This window comes from Bufo gargarizans, chromosome 1 (genome assembly GCF_014858855.1).
Source record: "Bufo gargarizans isolate SCDJY-AF-19 chromosome 1, ASM1485885v1, whole genome shotgun sequence".
Classification (NCBI taxonomy): domain Eukaryota; kingdom Metazoa; phylum Chordata; class Amphibia; order Anura; family Bufonidae; genus Bufo; species Bufo gargarizans.
In genome coordinates this window covers 96194731-96221568 of record NC_058080.1, presented here as the reverse complement: position 1 = coordinate 96221568, position 26838 = coordinate 96194731, and the positions used below count along the sequence as shown (strand labels likewise).

Genomic DNA, 26838 nt, shown 5'->3' with positions numbered 1-26838 from the left:
ACAGGCTAATGGGGCAGAAGGCTGGAGAATCAGGGGGGCAGATACATGGAGAAGTGGACGATGTTCTGCAGGAGGCTGAATATGTATGAGGGGGGTGGGTGCAGGGAAGAGTTGAAACCAGGAGATGCCGCGCTGCGCTGGGACCCGCAGTGCGGCAGGAAGTCATCACACACATTAACATCGATGTCAACAATCTGTTGGGGACCGTAGGAGCCATGCAAAAGTGTAAAAAATACCTAAAAACATTGGGGGAACCTTTACTCGGCTAGTAATAGTGAGTAAAGCATTTTGAAAAAAAATATTTTGATCCCGGACAACCCCTTTAAGTTGATGACAGGTTCCCTTTAATGATACTATACTGGGGAAGAGTACATATTGTAAAGCCATGATATTTAGTCCAAATACACATATATGAGATATTATCATTACACTGAGTGCAATCATGATATCTGTACAGGATTTAGTATTTACTTGTCCTCTCCTTGGATGTCATCGATTACCCAGACCTTCACTTCTGAGACGCTGGTTGGACCCATACTGGGGATTTCCACTGTTCTTAGAATACTAGAAGATAAAACAGATGTTGGTACTGATACCTCCCAGGGTCTACACGACAACAGCTCATTGTGTGACTGATCTGAACTATTGAACAAAACATCAGAAGCCATTTAGGATACATACAGAAAGGCTAAAAACTTAGAGCTCACCATTCTAGGGCGTGCTTTTCAAATGCTCAAACCATATGTCAGCAAGGTTTTCATAAGAATTATAATGACCAGTGGCCTTACCCTTAAAGACCCTGGGTCACCAGCCCTATGTCCAAGGACCCAGTTGGACTACTGAGCCACAGACCCTGGGCCACTAGCCTTTGGCCAGGGTACCAGCCTTTTGAGAGAGAGTGAGAGAGAGGGACAACTAGCTCAGATCTTTCCTCGGCATGAACCTTTCTTCTGCCGGGGAGCAGACTGGAGAAGCCAGCTCAGTGAATTGCCTGCATTATTTTGCACTTGAGTTTGTCCAGTAAAGAAGCACACTGGTTAACTGCAGACCCTAACCCTCTGGACTTATTTCCTATTAGGGCGCACCACGCCTTACCATCCCTTCCAGAGAGCAGCAACACGTTGTGACACCTCAACGGTGTTCGGGAGACCCATCGTAGCATTAGGGCCACCTCAAACCCAGCCACTGCACTAGTATCAAAGAGACATTTCTTAAAAGGGTTGTCCCATGTCTGCCTTTCATGACCAAAATGATGATAACCATATGTCTGTGAAGGTTCTCATTTATCCAGGTCATAGTATATCTGTAAAGAATAAATCAAGGCAACTGGACGTACTGTAGATTTCTTGAAAACGTTTCACTCGTTCTTCCAACAAGCTTTCTCAATTCTGAGTGACTGTACAAAAATTCTGGGAATAAATATGTAACCAGATGTTGATTCAGTTACATATTTATTCCCAGAATTTTTGTACAGTCACTTAGAATTGAGAAAGCTCGTTGGAAGAACGATAACCATAGTAAGCGCTGGTCGGAGGTGGATGGAGTTACAGAAAGTAGCTTGCTGTGCTACGCTGTTTGCTTAGCTCCGATTCACTGCTATAGTAGTTACGGAATAAACAGCAGAGCCATTTCTATAACTCTGCCTCCCTTGGCTGGCGCTTACTCTGGTTATTTCCGTCCCGAACGTTAAAGGCCAAGATGGGACAACCCCTTTTAGATGTGCCAAAATTTTATCGCAAGATTATGATTTAAAGTAAGCTCACTAATAGGTGGTGCAAAGTTAGATTACACAGTATATAGGCTAGGCTAGTTTCACACTAGTGCTAATATGTTTTGGCTGGCTGTTCCAGTAGAGCAGGGATTGCCAACCTGCAGCTCTCCAGCTGTTGCAAAACCACACCTCCCACACTGCCTACAGCTATCAGCCTACAGAAGGGCATGGTGGGAATTGTAGTTTTACAATAGTTGGAGAGCCGCAGGTTGATCAGTCCTGCAGTAGAGGAACAGCCTGCTGGAGTTCATTACATCCGGTATGGCTGGGAACTGCTGGATCACCACCAGCCCCCATTGATTATAATGGGACCCAGCAGGGATCCAGCCTGTTTCCAGCAGAGATTTGGCCAGAGTTTTTTGTCCGGCCATATGCCGGCACTAATGCCAGAAACAAGCCAGATTCCCACTGGGTCCGATTATAGTCAATAGGCTCCTGTGGGGAAAGGCAGTATCCGGCTATGCCAGATGAGATGAACTCTGACAGGCTGTTCCTCTACCGGAACAGCCTGCCAGAACATATATTAGCACTAGTGTGAAACTATCTTAAGACAGTCTTAGTAAATCTGCCCCATTCTTTTTAAGTACCAAAGATCAAGAGGGAACCCACTTTAAGGTTCAGGGTTCAAAGCAACATAAAAATAGTAGAGAATGGATAAATTCCTATAGATATGAGGATCAGTATCCACATGACGTTTACTCCTTGTTTCTCCACGTGCAGTCGATCCTTGCTCACTAGAGTGTTATAATGAAATCCTGCTGGTATAATTATTAATTTTTATATTACATGCTCCATAGATAAACTGGTACAGTACCTTTCTTTCCTGGCAATATCACCATCTGCTGAGCCATTTAACATCACATTTACAACTCCACATGATGATTGAGCAAACTGTGAAAAGAAAACAAATCAATAAGTACATGTATTCACTAGAAATGAGCGAATTGAAGCTGACGAAGTGGACTTCGATCCTAATTTAAGGAAAAATGTGATTCACACCAAAGCCGAATTTCCTCACGCTTCATGGTAACGAATTGCATTTTTCAATGCAGTGTGAGGACATGGAGCAAGGAACTCTCGGAAGGCGGGATCACCCATAATGCCATGCATGCAGCCAATCAGCAGCCAGCCCTGTGATGTCACAGCCCTATAAATGGCGGCAGCCATCTTAGATTCTGCCATTTACCAGTGTACTTAGTGCAGGGAGAGACGTCAGCAGGCGCTAGGGACAGTGTTAAAAAAAACTTAATTGTGGTGTGTATTAGCGGAAAAAGAAAAAATATATTTGCCGCTCAGTGGTGCAGTTATCTATTCTAAAGCCCTTTTTTGCATGGATTAGTGGCACAAAAAAAAGTATTTGCCGTTGTGAGGCCTAAATGTTTCTGGCGCAGGCAGAGGTTGCAGTAGAGTAAGGGGCCGTGGCAGCAGGGGTCTCAGCGAGAGGCCTGAGCTCCTGGTGTCATCTAGTGGTCGTGTCTTCACTAACAACCCAGTGGTACTTGAATGGTTGACTCGGTCATCCACTTCATCCCAAGTGACATCAGAAACCCCCAGCCAAGAGTCGGTGGGTTCCTCTGACACGATGCTTAGTTGGCATGGCCCGGGAGCAGGCCCTGTGCCCCCACCTGTCCTGTACCTTCCTCTGTCATTTTCAGTTCCCTAAGCTCGAGAAGTATTATATGCTGTAGGCTCGGCTCCACTTTTCAGCGGGGACGAGCTACTAGAGGACAGTCAGCAGCTACTGCCCAGCCAAGATCTGGAGGAGACATCCACCGCTTCCTCCGCTAGGCGGGCAAGTAATGATGAGGAGAGTAGCGTGGGAGCTGGTGTTGTGTGCGGTCAGGCTCCTGACCCAGAGACGGTTGAGGAGGACATCAGTGACGTGCAGACAGTACTCGATGATGATGATGTAGCTGATCGCACTTGGGAGCTGGGTGACGAAGGGGCTTCATCATCATCGGGAGAAGAGGGTGGCAGCTTACCCGTAAGCCAGCAGCGGAGCCAGCAAGTTGCTGGTGCTGCAGTCCCTCACTTTCAAAGTGGTGGACTCTGCACCTTTCAGAGAACTGATGGCTTGTGCCGAGCTGAGGTGGAGAGTACCAAGCCATCATTTCTTTGACAAAAAGGCAGTACCAGCCCTGTACACACATGTAGAACAGAAGGTGGGCCAGTCCTTGAGCCTGTGGGTGTCTGCCAAAGTGCACGGCAGTGCCGACGTGTGGAGCTGTAACTACGGTCAGGGACAATACATGTCATTTATGGCCCACTGGGTGAATGTGGTTCCTGCACAGCCACATCAGCAACTTGGCCAGGTGACGCCACTTCCGCCTCCACATTCTCACGCCGTTGGTCCTGCGACAATGTCTGCCTTTGCCTCCTAATCCTCCACCGTGTCCTAAGCCTCCACTGCAGGGACAATTTACAGTGCCCCTCCAGCATACCACATGTGCAGGGCACATGCTGTTCTGCATCTCGTTTGACTGGGCGAACGGAGTCACTCAGGGGAGGAACTGCTCTGTGTCCTTCATCAAGAAATCATATCCTGGCTTTCTCCGCGACAACTCAAAATCAGAACCATGGTGACCGACAACGGGAAGAACATGGTGTCGGCGCTGCGTCAAGAAGGGTTGAGCCATGCGCCTTGCATGGAGCACGTGTTCAATCTGGTTGTAAAGCAGTTCCTGAAGTCTTCCACCCATCTGCAAGACATCCTAAAAATGGCCAGGAAACTTCAGCCACACGTACACTGCAAAGCACACCCTCCTTGGGCTGCAGCAGCAGAACGGCATCCCCCAACATAGGCTGATATGTGACGTTTCCATCCATTGGAATTCCACCCTCCATATGTTGAACTGACTGTACGAACAGAGAAAGGCCATAAACGATTTCTTGATGATCCAAGCAGACAGGAGAACTCCCCTGTGTAACTTTGATGTCAGCCAGTGGCAGCTCATGCGTGACACCTGCCGATTGATTAGGCCCTTTGAGGAGGCAACGTTATTTGTCAGGCGCCAGGACTACTGTATGAACAATGCCATTCCATTGCTTCATGTCCTGGAACAGATGCTGGTAAATCTGGCTGGTCAGGGGACTGGAGACGTGGCACCTAGATCTCACGGCCACATGAGCCCTGTGGGGGCTGAACTGGAGGAGGAAGACATTGGAGCATAAGCAATGTATAGCGACTTAGGTGTTTATTGTACACAGGTGACAGAAGAGGAGGAGCAGGACCAGCCAAAGGAGCTACAGGGCGATGAGGAAGATAAGGCAGAGGACCCAGGCACACCATGGCAGTATGCAGTGGAGATGAAGGTACTGAGTCCCTCCGAGTCACTTGCTCAAATTGCCCGATGCATGCTCACTTGCTTGTGTAGTGACAGCCGAATTGCCACCATTCGGCAGAGGGATGACTCTCCACCTTGTTGGACTCTCGCTACCGGTCCAAAATGGGGAGCCTTTTTTTACACCTGCTGAGAAGGTGGACAAACTGAACTACTATAGAGACATCCTATGTAGTCAGTTTTCCGCTGCCTATCTGCGCCATTCTCCATCCTCACGCAGGTCAGACCGGGGAGGCCCTCTGTGCTCACGTTCCACTGCCATGACTGCTGGGGAGGGGTGGGGTGGCAGAAGCAGTACCAGCTCCATCAGCAGCAGCCTGAGTCTAGAGTTGCTGATGCGCAGCTTTCTTCACCCGCATAGTGAAGAAACTACTCACCAGCAGCTAGACATAGAGTAGAACCTGAAGCAGCGGGAGGTGGCATACTTGGAGTGCACCCTGCCAGCCATCATTGAAGATCCGCTTGACTACTGGGCAGCTAAACTGGATTTATGGCCGCAACTGGCTGAGTTTGCCCTGGAAAAGCTGTTCTGCCCGGCTAGTAGTGTGGCATCAGAGTTGGTGTTTAGTGCGGCGGGGGCCATAGTTACCCCAAGAAGAACTTGTCTGTTCACCTAAAATGCAGAGAGATCGACCTTTGTCAAGATGAATCAGGCGTGAATCAGCCAAGATTTCCACCCACCAGTGCCTGATGCATCAGACTAGATCATCCATGGTGCCACACCAACACTTTGACAAAAGAGACCTGTTTCTTCTGGCTACCTGCCTCAGCTACTATTCTGATGCTGCCACACACCTGATGCCACGTGCTCCTTCTTTCAGCCACCATCTTCAGCTTGTACTGGTATTGCCACCCACATCCACACTATGTCACCTGGCCACTCTGTGGCCTTTTGATGCTGCTGCCACCTCCACACTATGTTACCTTGCCACTCTGTGGTCTCCTCATGCTGCTGCCACCTCCACACTATGTCATCTTGCCACTCTGTTGGCCTCCTGATGCTGCTGCCACCTCCACACTGTGTCACCTTGCCACTCTATTGGCCTCCTGATGCTGCTGCCACCTCCACACTGTGTCACCTTGCCACTCTATTGGCCTCCTGACGCTGCTGCCATCTCCACACTGTGTCACCATGCCACTCTGTGGTCTACTCATGCTGCTGCCACCTCCACACAATGTCACCTTGCCACTCTGTGGCCTCCTGATGCTGCTGCCATCTCCACACTGTGTCACCTTGCCACTCTGTGATCTCCCCATGCTGTTGCCACCTAAACACTGTCACCTTGCCACTCTGTGGTCTTCTGATGCTGCTGCCATCTGCAAACTATGTCACCTTGCCACTCTGTGGTCTCCTCATGCTGCTGCCACCTCCACACTGTCACCTTGCCACTCCGTGGTCTTCTGATGCTGCTGCCATCTCCACACTGTCATTGTGCCGCACTGTGGCCTCCTCCTGATGCTGCCGCCACCTCAACACTATTATTGGGCCACTCTGTGATCTCATCATGCTGCTTCTACCTCACAACTATGTCATAGGGCCACTCTGTGGACTTCCCATGCTTCCCACCCTCCCCACTTCATGACTGGGCCACTATTTAGCCATTTTGGCTTGGCTGACATCATCATTTATTTGACCCTTCTTCTGATCTGTCAGAAGGAAGGAAAAATAAGACGCACAACGGATCCTTTCTGTGTAGCAGCTGTAAGGCCTGTATGGTCCCATCATAATTGGCTTATGATTTGGTAGCCAAAAGCAGGAGTGGGTACAAAACACAGAAGACATGCAAATATTCCGTGCACGTGTCATCTCTGTTTTGGATCCACTCCTATTTTTTTGGGCATTAGCAATAATTATGGATTACTGACCGAGTGAAGGCGGATGCTCCACAGACAGGATCCGTTTTTTATGGGTTATTGTTCTGACGTATCAGAGGAAGGGAAAAATGATCAGTGACGTCAACAGAAACTTACTGCTGACACCCTCTCCACTCTGTCAGGGGGCTCTATTTGTATAAGTGTTTAATAGAAGAGGTTCTGTAGACATCTATGTGGAATCAGCTGACAACGGTGTAAAAGGAGTGCGCTTCTTCTTGGCGGTAACATCGACCTGTAAGGTTTAGTTCATACTTGAGTTATTTGGTCAGTTTTGGCCTTGTGACTGCCCAAATAAGTGAAGTGTGCAGTGATTGTAAGAGCGACCCCTGTCATCTGCATGTCATACGGACTCACAGTATTATTTCACTACTAGAGCAGACTCCCTATGCGTTTTACTGCAAGGCACGGTGTTCTACACCACTATGAAGGCTCTCTGCAGCTAGGAAATAGACATTTTTTAACGTTATTCACCGCTAATAAATTCGCATCGAACCAAAATTTTTTCAAAACGTTTAGCGAACCGGCGAATCACATTTTTTTAAAATTCGCTCATCTCTAGTATTCACATATCCTGCCTGGGAATTTTGTATCCTGGTATAATGTAGTTTATGACCACTTACCTGGTGATTGTCAGGCATCATGCACACTGCAGACATTGTAAAAACCCTGCTTCAAGTTATTGCATAAAAGTAAATGACTGGAGAACTGCCTTATCCAGCAACTCCTATCAGATATGAAAATTCCCCAACCTTCTCAGGTCCATATTCTAACCAGAGCCCAGGGGTTATAAATCTGTATCCTGAGGGTACACAAAGTTCTGGCAAAATGGTCAGTGGCTGACTAGGCTTCAACACCACTTCTTTTGAACCTGAAAGGTGCTCAAAGCAGTTGTCACTTCCCTTCCCCCACTCTTAGGCCTCATGCACTGGAACGTATTTTTTTTTTTTTTTGCGGACCGTATACAGAACCGTTAATTTCAATGGATCCGCAAAATAAAATGGAAGGTACTCTGTGTGCATTCCATTTCCGTATGTCCGTATTTCTTTCTGCAAAAAAACAGAACATATCCTATTATTGTCCGCATTGCGGCCAAGGATAAGCTTGTTCTATTAGAGGCCAGCTGTTCCGTTCCACAAAATACGGAATGCACGCGGATGTCATCCGTATTTTTTGCGGACCGCAAAATACATTCGGTCGTGTGCATGAGGCCTTAGTGAGCCACACAGAGTCTTACACAACAGGTTAATGAACACCTCGTAGACTGAAAAGAATAGGAAATATTTTCTCCACCATAAAACATGATGGCAACAACTTGCAGAAGTCAAGATGGATGGACTCCCAATTGGATTTATTTAGACATGGTTTTTGCCTCTCAGCAGACCTGATTATATTAGATATTTTCAGTCTCGGCTGCAGTGGAAAAGAAGATGCTGCCCGAAAAGCCAGAGGTTGAGTATTGGCTTCATGGCATTCATATTGGTGTTTAGGTTGGCATGAAAAATATGGTCCCAGGTTGACACTTACTGAAGCAGATGCCATCTTCCAGAATGAGGAAAGGGAGTTGTTCTCACATTCGTTCCAGTCAGGACAAGACTTGAAGTTCATTCCTAAAAAAGGCAGCACATATTGATGAACATCTGGGATCCTATGTAATTTGTCTAGTCCTGTCCTAACTTCTCCATACTGCTATGATATTTCACCATTATTTTTTGCATTATAAGTTTTGCGCTGTTCATCGTGCTGCATAAATAACATGTACAGTAAAATGTATTCTAGGGGTCGGTGCGATTACATTATTAATAAATATGTATACTTTAAAAAAAATTATAATAATTTGCTTTTATATTACCACATTTTGAGAGCCATACATACAACTTACTGACCGCTTTTTATTATTTTTTTGGGAGGTGCAATAAACGAAAACAGCTATTCTGACTTTCTTTTTTATGATGTGAGTTCAGTAATGTGATCATTTAATAATTCAGGTCTTTACGGACACGTTAATGCTGATCATTTATTTTTTGACATAAGAAAACATTTTTAATGGGGAAAATGTTTATTTCTATCTTTTTATTTTTAGATATTTTTATTCATTTTATAACATTTTTTAGCCTTACTAGGGGACTTGAAACATTGATATATCAATCATCATCCAGCTGCCACAGCAACCTTTCGGCATTTGACAATTTCAAGTGGGTGTCAGTCACACAGTCAAACCCCTTAGATACTAACAAGGGCAGACTAAGAAAAAAAACCTAAAAGTGGCCCCTGTTTTGTAGTCAGGTCCACATTGATGGAAGGCAGGGTTAACACAAGTAGGCTGGGCCAACAATACCATATTGCGGCACATTATACCACCCCAACAGAGCCAAATACCACAGTCCATCACAAAATCCGGCCCCCAGCATCACAAAATGCATCCCCAAGGCGTCCCCCTGGGAAACTTCCCCGTAAGGTCTATGGTCAGTCCACCCGTGGATACCAAGGTCGCTACTGACCATGGCATCTAAGTGGTTAACTAGAGTTCTCTCCAAGCCCGGCCAGCAGGGGGATGCTAACTGTCCTCACGTGATCATAATTATGTGCACAAACAGCTTTCCACAGCAAGTATACCCTGCCGTTGACATAGATGTATATTATTTTGCGGTAAAGGGCTGTATGAGATTAGAAAAATAGGGATGAGCTACAATACCAGTCTATGAAGAAGATTGGCTCTGTTTCTTGGAAAATATAAAAGAGCAGCAACTTTATCCTGTATATCCCATTGGAGTTGTACTGTAGTGAAAATGAACCCAGACATACAATTTCTTTTGGTCTTGTGCTAAAAAAAAATCATGTTTTCCCCATAATGAGAAAGTGAAAACAGAATGTTAGAAATCTTTGCTAATTTATTGAAAAAGGAAAAACTTAAATATTGCATTGACATAAGTATTTTGATCCTTTACTCAATACTTAGTTGAAGCGCCTTTAGGAGTTATTACAGCCTCCAGTCTTCTTGGGTATGATGCCACAAGGTTTGTACACCTGGATTTGGGGATTTTCTGCTATTCTTCTCTGCAAATCCTCTCAAGCTCTGTTGGATTGGATCGGGACCATTGGTAGGAAGCCATTTTCAGGTCTCTCCAGATATGTTTGAATTAGGTTCAAGTCAGGGCTCTGGCTGGACCACTCAAGGACATTTAGAGTGGTGCATAAACCACTCCTGTGTTGTCTTGGCTGTGTGCTTAGGGTCATTGTCTTGTTAGAAGGTAAACCTTTGTCCCAGTCTGAGATTCAGAGCACTCTGGATCAGGTTTTCATTAAGAATATTACTGCATTTGGCTCCATTCTACTTTTCCTCAACCCTGACCAGTCTTCCTGTCCCAGCTGCAAAAAAAAAAAACTCCACAGCAGGTGCAGCTCAATCTCAGTCAACAGACAATGAGGTTGTCGAAGTTCTCATGGTGGCTTTTCTCTACCTCCGCGCTTCCTGCACCATGTGTGCAGTTAATTGAGGGGCACAACCCCATCCTCCTCTGTGGGCATACCATGGAATTTTGAGGTCTACTGCCAGGTGTTGCCTTTGATGTTAAGTGAGCAGCAGGTTGCAAGGAGAACAGTGAAGAACAATCTGGATCAGGTAGGGAGACATATGACCAGGTCATCTTGATTATGACAAAATAAAGTCTTTACTGAATGGATGATGGGGGTTACAGTACATACACAAGCAGCAGGCACAGTTCTCCAGTACTTCACAGAGTGGTCATTTCCCAAAGACTGTGTATAGGAGGTGGCTATTATAAGGGTGGTCTAGCCCAAGTCTCTCTCCCCTAAACAATAGTAATCTTTCCAATTCACCAAAGGAGTACCCGGACTATGTGCAGTAAAGTCTAAAGCCATATGCATGCATTACCTTCACTGCCTCAGTTCTTAGATGGTACTCAACCTTCTGCAATAATTCAGTGCCTCAGTGGTTAGCTCCTAGTACAGTTGCTTTTCTGGCAGCTTTCACTCATAGGAACGGTGTCTTCCTGGAGAAGAATTATTTCTTGGCCTACTTGACAGCAGCACACACCAAAACATGTCTTCACTCTGGCTTGTTTACCAGAAGACTCACTAACTAGGGAAAATGGTTCCACCCCACTACCTGGCAACTATTACTAAGAACTACCAGTCAACTATTTGCTTCCCATATTCAGCCTTTTGGAATACACAGTCCATAGTTAACATTTCAGCAAATATCCTAACAACTTTAACAGTGAACCATTGCAGAACTTTGGCAGTAAACCATAGCTTCAATTCTTTAGCAGTAAAGTGCCACCACCATGCTTTATTGTGCGGATGATATTAGGCAGGTGATGAGCAATGCCTGATTTACTTCAAACATGATGCTTAGAATTGAGGCCAAAGTTGAATCTTGGTTTTATCGGACTAGAGAATCTTGTTTCTCACAGTCTGAGAGTCCTTTAGATGCTTTTTTTGCAAACTCCAGGTCGGCCTTCATATGTCTTTTACTGTAAAGAGGCTTCTTTTTGACCACTCTGCCATAATGCCCAGATTGGTGGAATGCTGCAGTGATGGTTGACCTTCTGAAAGTTTTTTCCATCTGTACAAATGATCTTTTGAGCTTAGCTAGAAGGACCATTGGGTTCTTGGTCATTTTTCTTACCATTGCCCTTCTCTGTCGATTATTTTGGTGGGGAAGCCAGCTCTAGGAAGAGCCCTGGTTGTTTCAACCTTCTTCATTTTAGGAATTATGGAGGACACTGTGCCCCTGGAAAATGTCAGTGCAGCATTTTTTGTACCATTCTCCAGATCCATGCCGCCACAAAATCATGTCTCTGAGCTCTATAGAGCAGTTGTTTCCTCCTCGTTGCTTAGTTTTTGCTCTGCTATGCATTGTTTGATGTAAGACCTTATATAGAACTGGCTGTATCTTTCCAATTCATGTCCAATCAACTGTTTTTCCTTTTTAATAAATTTATGAACGTTTATAAAATTCGCTTTTCACTTTCTCATTATGGAGTACTGAGTGCAGGTTGATGCGGGAACTTGATTTTTTTTATTTTATTATAGCACAAGGCCACAACATAATAAAATATTAAAAAAGTGAAAGGGTTTGACTCTGAAGACTTTCCGAATGCACTGTGTATACCAACTATAAAAGGGAACTGATAGGATCAGCTCCCATCTGCAGGACTCCCCACGATCATTAGTTTCAGAGGAATCCACATACACTCACCTAAAGAATTATTAGGAACATCATACTAATACGGTGTTGGACCCCCTTTTGCCTTCAGAACTGCCTTAATTCTACGTGGCATTGATTCAACAAGGTGCTGATAGCATTCTTTAGAAATGTGGGCCATATTGATAGGATAGCATCTTGCAGTTGATGGAGATTTGAGGGATGCACATCCAGGGCACGAAGCTCCCGTTCCACCACATCCCAAAGATGCTCTATTGGGTTGAGATCTGGTGACTGTGGGGGCCATTTTAGGACAGTGAACTTATTGTCATGTTCAAGAAACCAATTTGAAATGATTCGAGCTTTGTGACATGGTGCATTATCCTGCTGGAAGTAGCCATCGGAGGATGGGTACATGGTGGTCACAAAGGGATAGACATGGTCAGAAACAATGCTCAGGTAGCCTGTGGCATTTAAACGATGCCCAATTGGCACTAAGGGGCCTAAAGTGTGCCCAGAAAACATCCCCTACACCATTACACCATCACCACCAGCCTGCACAGTGGTAACAAGGCATGATGGATACATGTTCTCATTCTGTTTACGCCAAATTCGTACTCTACCATTTGAATGTCTCAACAGAAATCGAGACTCATCAGACCAGGCAACATTTTTCCAGTCTTCAACAGTCCAATTTTGGTGAGTTCGTGCAAATTGTAGCCTCTTTTTCCTATTTGTAGTGGAGATGGGTGGTACCCGGTGGGGTCTTCTGCTGTTGTAGCCCATCCGCCTCAAGGTTGTGCGTGTTGTGGCTTCACAAATGCTTTGCTGCATACCTTGGTTGTAACAAGTGGTTATTTCAGTCAACGTTGCTCTTCTATCGGCTTGAATCAGTCGGCCCATTCTCCTCTGACCTCTAGCATCAACAAGGCATTTTCGCCCACAGGACTGCCGCATAATGGATGTTTTTCCCTTTTCACACCATTCTTTGTAAACCCTAGAAAAGGTTGTGCGTGAAAATCCCAGTAACTGAGCATATTGTGAAATACTCAGACCGGCCCGTTTGGCACCAACAACCATGCCACGCTTAAAATTGCTTAAATCACCTTTCTTTCCCATTCTGACATTCAGTTTGGAGTTCAGGAGATTGTCTTGACCAGGACCACAACCCTACATACATTGAAGCAACTGCCATGTGATTGGTTGACTAGATAATCACATTAATGAGAAATAGAACAGGTGTTCCTAATAATTCTTTAGGTGAGTGTATAAAAATAGGTTGTTCAAAACAATCACAAAAAAGGGGTCAACATATCACCCTAATCTATCAATAGGCCATTACCTTGCTTTAAAGGCTTCCCACACCAGGTAAGACCATTGAACACGAAACCCAGGAAAGTGTCTTCTAGGGTGATGAAATCCTCTGTGGCTTTTGTGTAACGGTGAACAAGGTAATTCGTCTTGCTCCATAGAAGGGTCTGGGAAGGCACAAAACATTATAAGGCATATTATACGAGAAGATTTGGAATTTTATGAACAAAGGAAGGAAGACACCAGGTGTCATGTAGAGAACAGAAACTCAGCCTAGTTCCCCACAGCTCCACATCTTGTTCATTTGAGTGGAATGTTATGCTATTTTTGCTCACTGAAGGAAACCTGGTGGTCCCTATTAAAGTCAATGGGGTGCCAGAAGGGTGCCAATCAGCCATCATTTGACTGACAGTGGTTAGTTTTGTTGGTTTACTGCTATAATGAAGCAGAATAATGCAAATGTGAACAGGCCCTTAGAGATAAGGTCCAAATCACCCATTTAATGGAACACTAGAATGCTTAACTAAGCAGCGTCCACCTATTTGTATAAAGCCCTTAGTTATGTAGTTGATATGGATGAAAAAAGACAAAAGTCCTTGACATTCAACCAAAGGATAGGTTGGGGGTATGACATTTAGGAAAGGGGAGTGAGGACCAGACTTCTTCACATTTTTATAAGCATTGATGTTATTTAATTAATTTATTTTATTCTTCATGCAGGCACATACCATCCAAAACATACTTTGAAAGCTATTCCCACCGGTGAATTAATCAGAGCCAAATGTAATTGCAGCACAGAAAAAAACTACCAATGTGAACAGAAAGCTATATACAACAGACTGTCAGCCAGGGGTTACCCTAATTGGATGCTAAAACAAGCCGCTGCCCATGTTAACACGACATGAGCTTTTAACAAAAGAACATAATGAAAACAAGAATAAAAATAAAAGCAAGTTCATACCGAAACTCACTTTACAATATAATCCCCCTTTTTTTTTTATCAAGTACTCTCTTTAATTCACAAATATATACCAATACTTTATGAAGATGAGAAATTTCACCACATATTATAAGAAGGATATAGAATGTCTTACAGGAAAGCTCAAACAATAGGCCCAAAAAAAAAAAATCGCACCCAGTGATTTAAAAACAAATAATTCCAAATCTCTCACATGGCTATCCAATTTAGGATTTTACCCCTGTGGGAATCATCCCTGCAAAACCTGCTCTTACGTTCACTCAACCAAAGAATTCCCACACACCTAAAAAGAAAAAAAAATACAAAAGAAAAAGCTACATAAATTGCAATACAGAAGGCATTATATGTAGTTGATCATTTGCACACTATGCAATTTAGCCTACATAGGCAGTACAACCAGAAAACTGGTGCCCAGAACTGAACTGCATATTCCAGATGAGGCCGCACCAACGCTTTGTAAAGTGGTAATATTACATCCCTGCCCCGCGAGTCCATGCCTTATTTAATACATAACAATATCCTGGTGGCCTTAGAAGCAGCTGATTGACATTGTATGCTGTAATTTAATCTGCAATCTACAAGGACACCGAAATCCTTCTCTACAAGTGACTCTCCAAGTGTTACATCAACTAGGACATATGATGCATGTACAGATGCATAACTTTACATTTACCCACATTGAGCCTCATTTGCCAAGTGGATGGCCAAACATTCGGAGTGTCCAAATAGCTAAATCAGCTTGTACTTTATGCACATCTTCCATCACTGTTAACATCCCAGAAAATACTTTCCTTTACAGTGTACCTACTGTATCATTTCATAGAGGTTTTGACATGTCACAGTGCCATGTTAGCCACTTAGGCTAGTTTCACAGTAGCACTAGACATCTCCAGCAGGTTTTCCAGCTGGGAGTAGCCTGCCAGAGATGTCTGGATCTGGCATTGCCAAATGCTACTTGATACCCCCTTGCCCAATTAACTATAATCGGGACTGGAAAAGATCTGGCCACAACCTGGCAAATATGCTGAGAATCAGCTGGACGGTTTTCATCCAGCTGATTCTCTCCATATTTGCCGTCTTGTGACCGGATCTCCTCCAGTCCTCATTATAGTTATTGGGGCCAAACGGCAACATGGTAGCTTCTGGCAATGTCTGAATGCAGAGAGATCTGGCAGGCTGAATGCAAAGATCATTATGCTGAGTGCTGTGCCAATTCAGCTGGTTTCAGGGAGGTAGGGTTAACAATGTATGGATCCATATGCTGCACTATTGGCTTATGAGCCAAAGACTACTTATGCACAGATCTACTGGTGACCTTTCAGTTCAAGAAAAAAACTCACATTAACTGGAGAGCGAACAGAACACTTTCCTGGTGCCCTACTTTTCTTCTATTCAGCTGTTGATCCACCATATCCCAAGCTCCTGCTCCGGAATCCAATATGGCCACACTGCTTCTCAGGTGACCTGATGCATACCATGCATTTTGTAGTCCAAAACAGTGGAGCACCTTTAATAGAGGCAGACCACACAACTGCTAAAAGATCTAGGGTAGGGGAGCTCCGTTGCTAAACATCTTTGCTCAATGTGAAAACACTATTTTTATGTAGCCACCACTAGGGGGAGCTCAATGCGAACAGATTATCACAGCTTTTAATTCAGTCATTTGTAACTGCATACATTCGTAAGCACTGAGCTCCCCCAGCGGTGGTAGCAGACAGCCAGCTTTACAAAAGATGGAAAGCAGGAGATTTATCAATGTGTTTATGCTAGTTACCTGGCATAAACACATTGAGAAATATGGTAGTCAGAATTAGTGAGATATTTATGAAGCTCCTGTTCCACTGTTCCATTTATGCGCGAGCTAGCGCATGCGTAGTTCGTTCCCTGTGCTGATGCCAGTACAGGGAATGAACATGATGCCGACACTGCGCATGCGCTAGCTCGCGCATCGCGAGATTTCGGCGCTCCAGCTCTGTGACGTCAGCCAGCAAGGAGGAGATTCGGAGGACGTGGGGCGGTGCTGGACTCCTTTCCGCTTGACTCATCTCCGGATACAGGACTCATATCAGGTCATTTGCATATGGATCAAAACTGTTTTTTAGCACAATAAAAGCGCAGAGAGCTATGGGGACTGGGTATTGCAGATGTGCTAGTGGCCATCTAGCAGCCTATGTCCCCAGCTCTATGCAAAAAATCCTGGTGACAGGTTCCCTTTAAACCCTATACAGGGATCTGGACTTCACCGCAGTGTACCAGCCAGGCCGCCACCTCCTGGAGTAGCTGGCTGCTGACCCACAGAGATCAGAGACACCAGTGCGAAGCACCAAGGACAAAAAGCGTAGTCTGAACACAGTCCAAAGTCTGGGAAGGCTGTCTACTTGTGTAATCCAGGTCACAGTTCCACGGTCAGGACAGGCGGCAAGGAACAGAATCATTAGACAGGTAAAGTACGGTACAGGGATAGTCTGACAAAAGATCCCACTTTCACTGGTTACTAGAGACTATACAACCTCAAAGCTCAGACGATGAGGTGGCACCACAGTCCAGCTAATAGGGAGACTGATCAGCAACTTAGCCAGTGTTAGCCCAGTGGTCCGTGCCTACCAGTGGGCATGGGCACCCTCTTTCCCTTCTGCTGCCATGCGCCATGCTGACAAGCACGGGCAGCAGGTAGCATAACTGTTGCATCTGTGCTCCATGCCAGACTTTACGTCCTGCTGGAGACCTATAGTATTTGTTAGGGCTTGCATGGGTGTGTCTCTCCTCCCTTGTGAGGCAGCACGTACATGCCCTCTGTCTTACCAGCCTATGGCTGGATTGCAGGAAGTATTTAAAGGCGCTTCCTACCTAAGGAAGATGCCTGAGCAACTCATGGTCACTAGCTTGTCTAGTTCTGTGTGTAAAGGTGTTTTTGTAGTTCTTTGCTGTGTACTGGACCCTGCTTTGGAATTATCATATTTTGCTTGTTTGCCGCCTGCCCCTGACCTTGGACTTCGTTTACAGACCTTGCTTTATTGCTGCCTTGCCTGACCTCGGACTTCCTGACCACGCATGTCCTTTCCCACGGTGCTTGCACGGGTATCTCTGACCCCTGGTCAGCTGCCACTGACTCGGGGACTGCTCTCGAGTGGCACCTGGCAACTACCCTAACGGCCCAAGCCTATCCTCACCATCAGAGGCTGTAGTGAAGACCAGGTAGTTGCTTAGTCACGCCCCTCCAGAGTATAGCCAGTCAGTGGCGCAGTGGATCCACACCCGCTTGCATACCAGCCAGCACCTGGACAGGGGCAGGAGAAAAGCATTGACTCTTGCAGTGCTGAAGGAAAGTTGACAACACTAGTCCCAATTCACACAGAGATAGCTGCGGGCACGGGCACGCTGCGGGCACGGGACAGCTGCGGGCACGGATCGACAGCGTGACAGCACGTTCATGCATTAGTGGTCATACCACCACTGACTGAAGGCTATCAGAGATCCTCCCTGATCTAAAAGTCTCTAATCTTAATAAATTATTTTTGCACCAAATCTATAATAGGAAGTTTTATTTTGTCACCTTGTTACATGGTATGATCTGTGCACCCATAACTGCTAGACGCTTGTAGTCTTCTGGAGTGATATTACATGGATCCTTTCTCTGTACTGCATCAGATAGTTCTTGCCATATTCCAGAGCAGTCTTTACCGCTTTATGGGAAAAATAAGCAGACGAGTGTAAGTACACAGTAGAAATACCAATATATATGTGCAATAACAGCGGTCCGCTAGGGTCCCTTTAAGATGAGATAAGTGTTTTGTGATGTCAGTTGCAATGAAGTAACAACGGGACGGAGTCCCTTTAAGAAATGGTGTTGGTACCCAGGTGTAAGACTGGCCGAGTGATATAGGGTGGCCTAAAATGTCCCTTAATGTTTTGTGCACATGTCACGGTGCTCCTGCCTGGATATGCTGGAACCCCAGGCGTTGGCTCTGAGGCAGACAAATAGGGTGAACAATTGAGGGATTTGTAGAAATATATGAGTCCAGACCTTGTGATGAAGTTCAATGGAAGCTTTACTTTCATAAACATTTCTCCAAACGGTTTACAGACTTTATATTGGTTCCAGCAGGCTTTAGCATTAACTCTGGCAGGCAAACAATATCAACTCTGCTACATCAGTTTCTCTTTGGCTCTGCTGTACTAACAGACTTAAATGGAATCTCTGCTTCTGCAGGATGCTGCAACTTCTCTTTGTAGTCTGACTCTGGATTATCCAGGGAATAGGTTAGAATCCTGGCAGCTCCTAAATGGAGTCTCAACCAGAACACACCAGAACCTCCTTCTGGTAGCAACCAGGACAGGCCCACTTCTGACCAAGAAAGGAGGGGAGAATGGAATGGTGAGTTCCATTCTTTCTAAGTGTAGCTCTGCCATAGTTGCTGCCACCTGTTGGTGAACCAGGCACATAACATTATTATAAATGCACAGTGTCTAGGGACTTGGAAATAAATGCATAAGAAAACATTATATTAGCATTCACAGATAGAAGCAGGGCATAGAAGTGTGGTAATGCCACTCGTGGGCGTTACATATGCAAATATGCAATATGATTGTCACAAGCTTTCAACGTCTCTAATAATAGAACGGTTATGCTTATGTGGTGTTTACATGTCAATTTTATTTTGCACAGTCTCTAAGGCAACATTATCTATGAAGCTTTAGTTCACCATATGAGGGCCAAACCCATATCCTTATATATTTTGATATCATATTTGCTCTCTATAGGAACATCTTATATTAGAGTAGGGCAGTATTGGGTTGCCATCATTACCCTATGAGGCTTGCTGTTAATCAGGGACCATTTTAGGGGAATGTTGCCCAAGGCGCCTGAAGACTAGATTCAGGTGCAACCTGGGAGAAGAATATGTAAACCTTCAGAGAGAGGTGGTACTTGGGACAGCCCAATGTTTCATTGCCGTTGCTAGGGTCTCGTCACATTCAACTGTATTATTTCCTGAGGATACAGGTGAATACTGTTTAGGAGCAGGGGAGGTGATGTCCCCTTGCCCTCACCGTTTTTAGATGGTAAAAGTCCCAGTCCTGTTGCACTTAAAAGGTCAGTTATTATGTTGCTCAGAGAGATGTTGGACTGGAGAACCAGTTTAAATGGTAACGTAAAGGTGAGCTATGGCCTCCTCTGAGTATGTAAAATTAACAAAAAAAACTCCATTATTGAAAAATAGTTCCTGGAGGAAGACAAGTGCAAAACAATACAGGCAATGCACTGAGCTGACTTCTCTAGTCTCCCTTCTGGTAGCAGAATGTTCTGTGCACAGTAAACGCTTGGGCTAGCTGTCCCTCTCATTCTTAAAAGGCTGGTAGCCTGGACAAAGCGATAATGGAACAGGGTCTGTAGATCAGTCGTTTGGTTGGCTCCCTGGTCAAAGGTCTGGTGACCCAGGGTCTGTGGCAGAATCACTCCTAAACACTGGTCCCTATCTGCAGACTAGGGGGCGCTGACTGTTCTACTTTTATACAGTTTCTAACTGATCTAACCTTCTAGTGAGCGGGGTGTAGCTGGGAAAGTTCAGCGTAACAGAAACAATGTTGCAGTTCACAGCTGCCATAAACTCATTTTGGGTCTCAATACAAGTCAATGGGAATGACAGCAGTTTTCAGTCATCTGACAGAGCTCAACCAGACATTGAAAAGTTTACTGTGCTTTTCTTTTCCCTCCAAAACTCAGCTATGCACATTCCCATATGGATGGGAATTCCTAAAGTCTCTCAGTATTAGGTGGATGTGCATTAACCCCTTCCACAATTCAGTGCAAATTCAGTATAATAATAGTGAAAATGAGCGGGATTTATCATATAAAGTTAACCCTTCAAAGTGAACTAAAGTAGAGAATTGATGGCTTTGCATAGCAGCAATAGAGGCAAATGTCCGCAAACATCCAGACTCCAAAGTACCCTTGCTCCAGGGCACTACAGTTTATCTTCACATACTGTGTTGATGCTAAAGCTCATCTTTATATTTACAGTCCACTAAGCCTGAAACGTATAAGAGGACGGCACAGGAGCGCGTGATGATGTCATCACCGTTGTGCGCAGCTTAGCCTGGCTGCAAGCAGCTCAGGATGCAGGCCAGAAGTGACCTGTGTCTGCACTGTATCTTAGGCAGCGGTATGGAACCGGAGCGGGATATATATATATATTTTTTTTTTTCCTTTGGCACCTTGGGGCAGCATACTATTGTGCTACTATGAGGAGGACATTGTTATTAATTGGGGGACACTATGAGGGCATTGGCACTACTGGCGGCTCTATAAGGGGCCATTTTCTTCTTCTTAAGCATACAGTAATATAGAGCCTTTAAAACTACAGGGAGCACTAGGTTGGCTTTATTACTTTTAGGGGGCATTAGTAGGGGCACTATAAGGAGGCATATTTACTACTACGCCACACTATGGGGGCTTTAATACTACTGGGACATTATGGTGGGCTATATTACTACTGGGGCCCTATAGGCAGGCATTATTACTTTTGGAGTAGCTACTGTATGCGAGCATTATTACTACTGGGGAGAATTATTATGGGCTTTATCACTACTAAGGGAATTTTGGGGAATATTATTATTACTTTTAGGGTAGATTATTGCGCTCGGGGAACTGTTACTACTAAGGGCACTCTGAGTGGGAATTATTACAATTGGTTAGACTTATGGGAGCCCTATTACTGTGAGCTCAGTGGTACAGTATAAGTTTAGCACAATTATTTTTGGGGGATACTATGTTTACAGCACCATTACTGTCAGGGGAACTATTTCCTAGGAACAATTATTTTTAAAAGCACTGTATGGCAGTAATTAAAAGACATGGCTGAAATAAGTCATTATGGTGGTCTGGTCCGAATGGAGAAGATAAGAAAAGAAAACATTAGAGGAGACATCACTGAATGTAATAGGCTATATTCTCCTGTATGTTTGGTAGTGCGGTATGTAACTTATAAAGTAATAGTCATCTAGCATGAAAAATGAACACTATAGTAATAGTAAGCTCTTCTTGTTCACTCTATTAAAAAAAAAAGTCAATTAAAATAATTAACAAAATGAAACATGAACACGCAATGTAAACTGTGCCTGTTACAAACATATATATACAGTGGTATCTGTGGATGAATGGACTCTAGAACCAAGTGGGCTACTAGAATTGGAAGTAGATAAGTCTAGTAAAGTGTTTGGCCTCCTGATGGAGACGCGTCTTCTCCCTGATGGCTACTGACCAGCGCTTTGTCTTAAGTAGTATAGTCAGGTGCCATGCTGTTTGTCCCTTTGATAGCTCATTGATAGCCGGCGTGCAGTAATGGGAAGGACGGCATGAAATCCCTTGGGGCACTCTCTATTTGCCCAGGGATCCCCAGCCAGATGGTAGTTGAGGTGCCCTTGGTGGTGTGGGTGCTTAGGGTGCCTTTGTGGCAGGGTCCCTTGTCTTTGTGACGCCAGCACCGTAAGGTGCATTGAGAGACGGTGTAGAATAAGGAGAGAGTCAAGAGTTGAACCAACAAGAACTTTATTTGAAATATTTGCCTTGAGGTAGATAGTATCCATGCAGATAATGCCTTGGTACATAAAATGAAGGCGAGCTGCAACTCCAAAAAGCAGGCAGACAGTGGTATGCAGGTTCCAACTCAATCTGAGAGAGAGGGTGATACTTTCTGGTCTTGCTCTAATAACTCAGCCTTTTGGGTACTTGGATCTTCTGAATTAAAATTTGGCAACCAACAGGGTGGTCTCCCTAGTGGCAGGCCTAAGACTTCTGCTCCATTATTTGCACAGGTTGCTGCAATACATTAAGTCCACTTCGTCTCTTGCTTCAGGACAGAGGCACTACGAAAAGGAATTCAGTAATCCTTAGGCTTGGTTTCCTATCTGTCTTGCCCTTTCTGGGGATTGTCCAGGGTCACACAACATAAGTTACATGCTCTCCTCTCCTAACCTCCTCCTAACTACTTTCCTGTGCCTGACTTTGACTATATATATGAAGGGACAGCTTCACCTAGTGGTGGCATTGTGTAAATGCAGTTACCAGCCTGTTGTGAGTAGTTTGTAGCTATTACAGAGGAAATATACACTGGCATAAGTGTCACGGTGGGGAGTGGGGGAAAACTCCCCACCGTATAAACCTGAACAACCCTACGGTAAGGAAAGGGCTGAGATGACTGGTTCATCCCAGACACGGATGAACCGGAGCATCCACTGGACTAGCTATAAATGAAACCAGCAAATATACAGCAACTGGATCGGCAGATAAGCACACAAAACTAAACACTTACCTGCCGCAGCCACATCAACTAGAATCCGCACATGGGTACTGGTGTCCAAACATACAAATAGGACACAGTACAAACAACCACACACACAAGGATCCAGCATACCAGTAACTGCCTGGACCCCCATGCAGCAGGCATTGCAGCCACAGACAGAGCTGAATACAAACTAGTAGTTCCCCCCTCCGGGGAACCCTGAGACCCCCTTACGGAGGAACAGACACATACCGGGTAAAATGTCTAGCAGACATGCTGGGCAACAAACACTAGACAGCCCAGACATGGTACACTAAACTAGACATACAACTCTCCCACACAAAACAAATAAGGGAAGGAAGGGAAAGAAGGGGATGACGTTAATGACAAACAAGGTGGACCTCTCACTCGGCAGATGGTATAATGTTGGATAGTAGTGGAGCTCCAGCACACACCAAGGCTGGAGGACAACTAAAACAGGCCACAGGCAATATACACCTAGTGGCCACAATCAGCCAGGTAATTAACCCCTCCAGCACCAGACATGGAGCAACCAAGACATGAGGGGCAAAGCACATATATGCTAAACAACAACAGGTTGCCCCTGGCAACCAGCATGCATGGCAAGATGTCACAGCACACAACACCAAGGCCGTGACAATAAGATGACATACACAAAATGTCACGATGGGGAGTGGGGGAATCCCCCCAAAGTGTGGTGTTAAAGGGTGAAGGGGATCAGCCTGGCCAAAAGGAGTGATAAGGGAGCAGGTCACCTCCTACCGCGTCCCTAATCCTCTACCTTACTCCACACCATATGAGTGTACCCCGAAGGTGGTCCACTCATCAGCCTGGCCAAAAGGAGTGATAAGGGAGCAGGTCACCTCCTACCATGTCCCTAATCCTCTCCCTTACACCTCACCAGATGAGCGGACCCCGAAGGTGGGCCGGCTCATACACTGATACCTAATATCCTGAGTCGCCCTGGAAATCCACAACACGGAGGAACAAGAGTCTCTAACTAAGGCCAGGCTGCAAGGAGGGGAAACACATACAGCTAAAGGAGATGGCAGGTAAGTGAAACCAGTAACACACTTACCTGCCACAGACAATACAGAAGTATTGGAATGCATTGTAAAGGAATATACCCCCAAAAGTTCAGGTCCCAAAGTGGGACAAAAAATAAAGTGAAAAAAGTTGAAAAAATAAAGTTTTCCCCCCCAAAAATTAAAAGTTTCCAGTAAAAATAAACCAAAACGTCATTTTCCCCAAATAAAGTTGAAAAAAATTGGTAAAAAATAGGGGTAAAAAAAGTATACATATTAGGTATCGCCGCGTCCATATCAACTGGCTCTATAAAAATATCACATGACCTAACCCCTCAGATGAACACCGTAAAAAATAACAAATAAAAACTGTGCTAAATAAACCATTTTTTTTGTCACCTTACATCACAAAAAGTACAACAGCAAGCGATCAAAAAGTCACACGCACCCCAAAATAGTGCCAATAAAACAGTCATCTCATCCCGCAAAAATCATACCCTACCCAAGGTAATCGCCCAAAAACTGAAAAAATTATGGCTCTCTATGGAGACTATGGAAACACTAAAACATGATTTTTTTTGGGCTTCAAAAATGAAATCATTGTGTAAAACTTACATAAATTTAAAAAAAAGTATGCATATTAGGTATCGCCGCATCCGTGACAACCTGGTCTATAAAAATATCACATGAGCTAACCTGTCAGATGAATGTTGTAAATAACAAAAAATAAAAACGGTGCCAAAACAGCTATTTCTTGTTATCTTGCCTCACAAAAAGTGTAATATAGAGCAACCAAAAATCATATGTACCCTAAACTAGTACCAACAATATTGCCACCCTATCCCGTAGTTTCTAAAATGGGGCCACTTTTTTGGAGTTTCTACTCTAGGGGTGCATCAGGGGGGCTTCAAATAGGACATGGTGTCAAAAAAACCAGTCCAGCAAAATCTGCCTTCAAAAAACCGTATGGCATTCCTTTCCTTCTGCGCCCTGCCGTGTGCCCGTACAGCTGTTTACGACCACATATGGGGTGTTTCTGTAAACTACAGAATCAGGACCATAAATATTGAGTTTTGTTAGGCTGTTAACCCTTGCTTTGTTACTGGGAAAAATTTATTAAAATGGAAAATTTGACAAAAAATTGAAATTCTGAAATTTCATCTCCATTTGCTGATAACTCTTGTGGAACACCTAAAGGGTTAACGACATTTGTAAAATCAGTTTTGAATACCTTGAGGGATGTAGTTTCTTATATGGGGTCACTTTTATGGAGTTTCTACTCTAGGGGTGCATCAGGGGGCTTCAAATGGGACATGGTGTCAAAAAGAACAGTCCAGCAAAACCTGCCTTCCAAAAACCGTATGGCATTCCTTTCCTTCTGCGCCTTGCCGTGTGCCCGTACAGCGGTTTACGACCACATATGGGGCGTTTCTGTAAACTACAGAATCAGGGCCATAAATGGGCTATAAATATTGAGTTTGGTTTGGCTGTTGCTTTGTAACTGGAACATTTTTTAATAAAATGGAAAATCTGCCAAAAAAGTGAAATTCTGAAATTGGATCTCTATTTTCCATTAAACTCCTGTGGAACACCTAAAGAGTTAGCAAAGTTTGTAAAATCAGTTTTGAATACCTTGAGGGATGTAGTTTATAGAATGGGGTCATTTTTGGGTGGTTTTTTATTATGTAAGCCTCGCAAAGTGACTTCAGAGCTGAACTGGTCCCTAAAAATTGGGTTTTTGAAAATTTCTGAAAATTTCAAGATTTGCTTCTAAACTTCTAAGCCTTGTAACATCCCCCAAAAATAAAATATCATTCCCAAAATGATCCAAACATGAAGTAGACATATGGGGAATGTAAAGTAATAACTATTTTTGGAGGTATTACTATGTATTATAGAAGTAGAGAAATTGAAACTTGGAAATTTTGATACTTTTTTGGTAAATTTGGTATTTTTTTTATAAATAAAAATGTTTTTGTTTTTTTTAACTTCATTTTACCAGTGTCATGAAGTACAATATGTGACGAAAAAACAATCTTAGAATAGCCTGGATAAGTCAAAGCGTTTTAAAGTTATCAGCACTTAAAGTGACACTGGTCAGATTTGCAAAAAATGGCCTGGTCCTTAAGGTGAAATAGGGCTTAAGGGGTTAAACATCTGAATTGCAATGTATGGTATTTCCTATTATCTGGCTGGCAATGTCATTTACACCCACTCGCCCCTAGGTGGTGCTGGCACCACATAATATATATAGCTTGGGTGTGTCTCGACAGGAAGTTGAAGTGAAGTAGTTAGTGGGAGGAGGAGAAGCAAGTTCATGGAGGAGAGAAACAGGCATTGTCCACCATGTAGTCTGCTGTTTCTACCCCTTGGTCATGGCCAGGCTAAGGGAGTTCACCTAACATTTATCTACAGCAGCTTAGCACAGACAAGTAAGTCTATGTCTGGATATGGGGAGAGACTAGTGAGGGTTGCAGTTGAATCTAGCTTATGAACCTCATTAGCACAAGTGCCTGAGAGCAACTTTTTCGAGTGCTGGGACACCAATAGACAATTCATGCAGTTGTCTTTACCACTACAAAGCCTTCTGGGATATAGTGGACCTTGAATTCTATGATAGAGTATCCTACAAATAATGAAGCAGAAGTGTTTGCCTGCCGCGAGGGGAACGCCCTTACTGGATAACTCAAAATATAAAGTAAGCGAATATCATATCCAGTACCAGAGTGCTAGAGTTGGAACTTAAAGTAAATCTTCAGTTTGCCGGTAAAGTATCAGCAGTAGAAGAATCCCTCCATTGACAACTGCCTGTAGCTGGCCAGCTAAGACCTGTCCTAGGTTGCTGATATAGCTTGGCTACTTTCACATTGGCGTTTTGGCTTTCCGTTTCTGAGAGCCGTCATGGGCTCTCACAAGCGGTCCAAAACAGATACATTTTGCTCTAATGCATTCTGAATGAAAAAGGATCTGCTCAGAATGCATCAGGTTGCCTCAGTTTGCCTCCATTCCGTCTCCATTCCGCTTTGGAAACTGAGCAAAACGGATCTCTTCTGACACACAATGTAAGTC

At 44.3% G+C, this 26838-nt stretch overlaps 1 protein-coding gene across 1 annotated transcript in view; it reads right to left on the bottom strand.

Annotated features, from left to right (window-relative positions):
• The window catches only part of LOC122931523 (ADP-ribosyl cyclase/cyclic ADP-ribose hydrolase 1-like), a 98830-nt gene that overhangs the window by 6483 nt on the left and 65509 nt on the right, over nt 1–26838 (bottom strand). Inside the window, exons 2-6 of the mRNA XM_044285616.1 lie at nt 17998–18127; nt 13497–13632; nt 8512–8594; nt 2586–2662; nt 472–564 (exon numbers count right to left, since the gene is read on the bottom strand). Coding sequence (XP_044141551.1) covers nt 472–564; nt 2586–2662; nt 8512–8594; nt 13497–13632; nt 17998–18127 — 519 coding nt within the window. The remainder of the gene's footprint in view (nt 1–471; nt 565–2585; nt 2663–8511; nt 8595–13496; nt 13633–17997; nt 18128–26838) is intronic.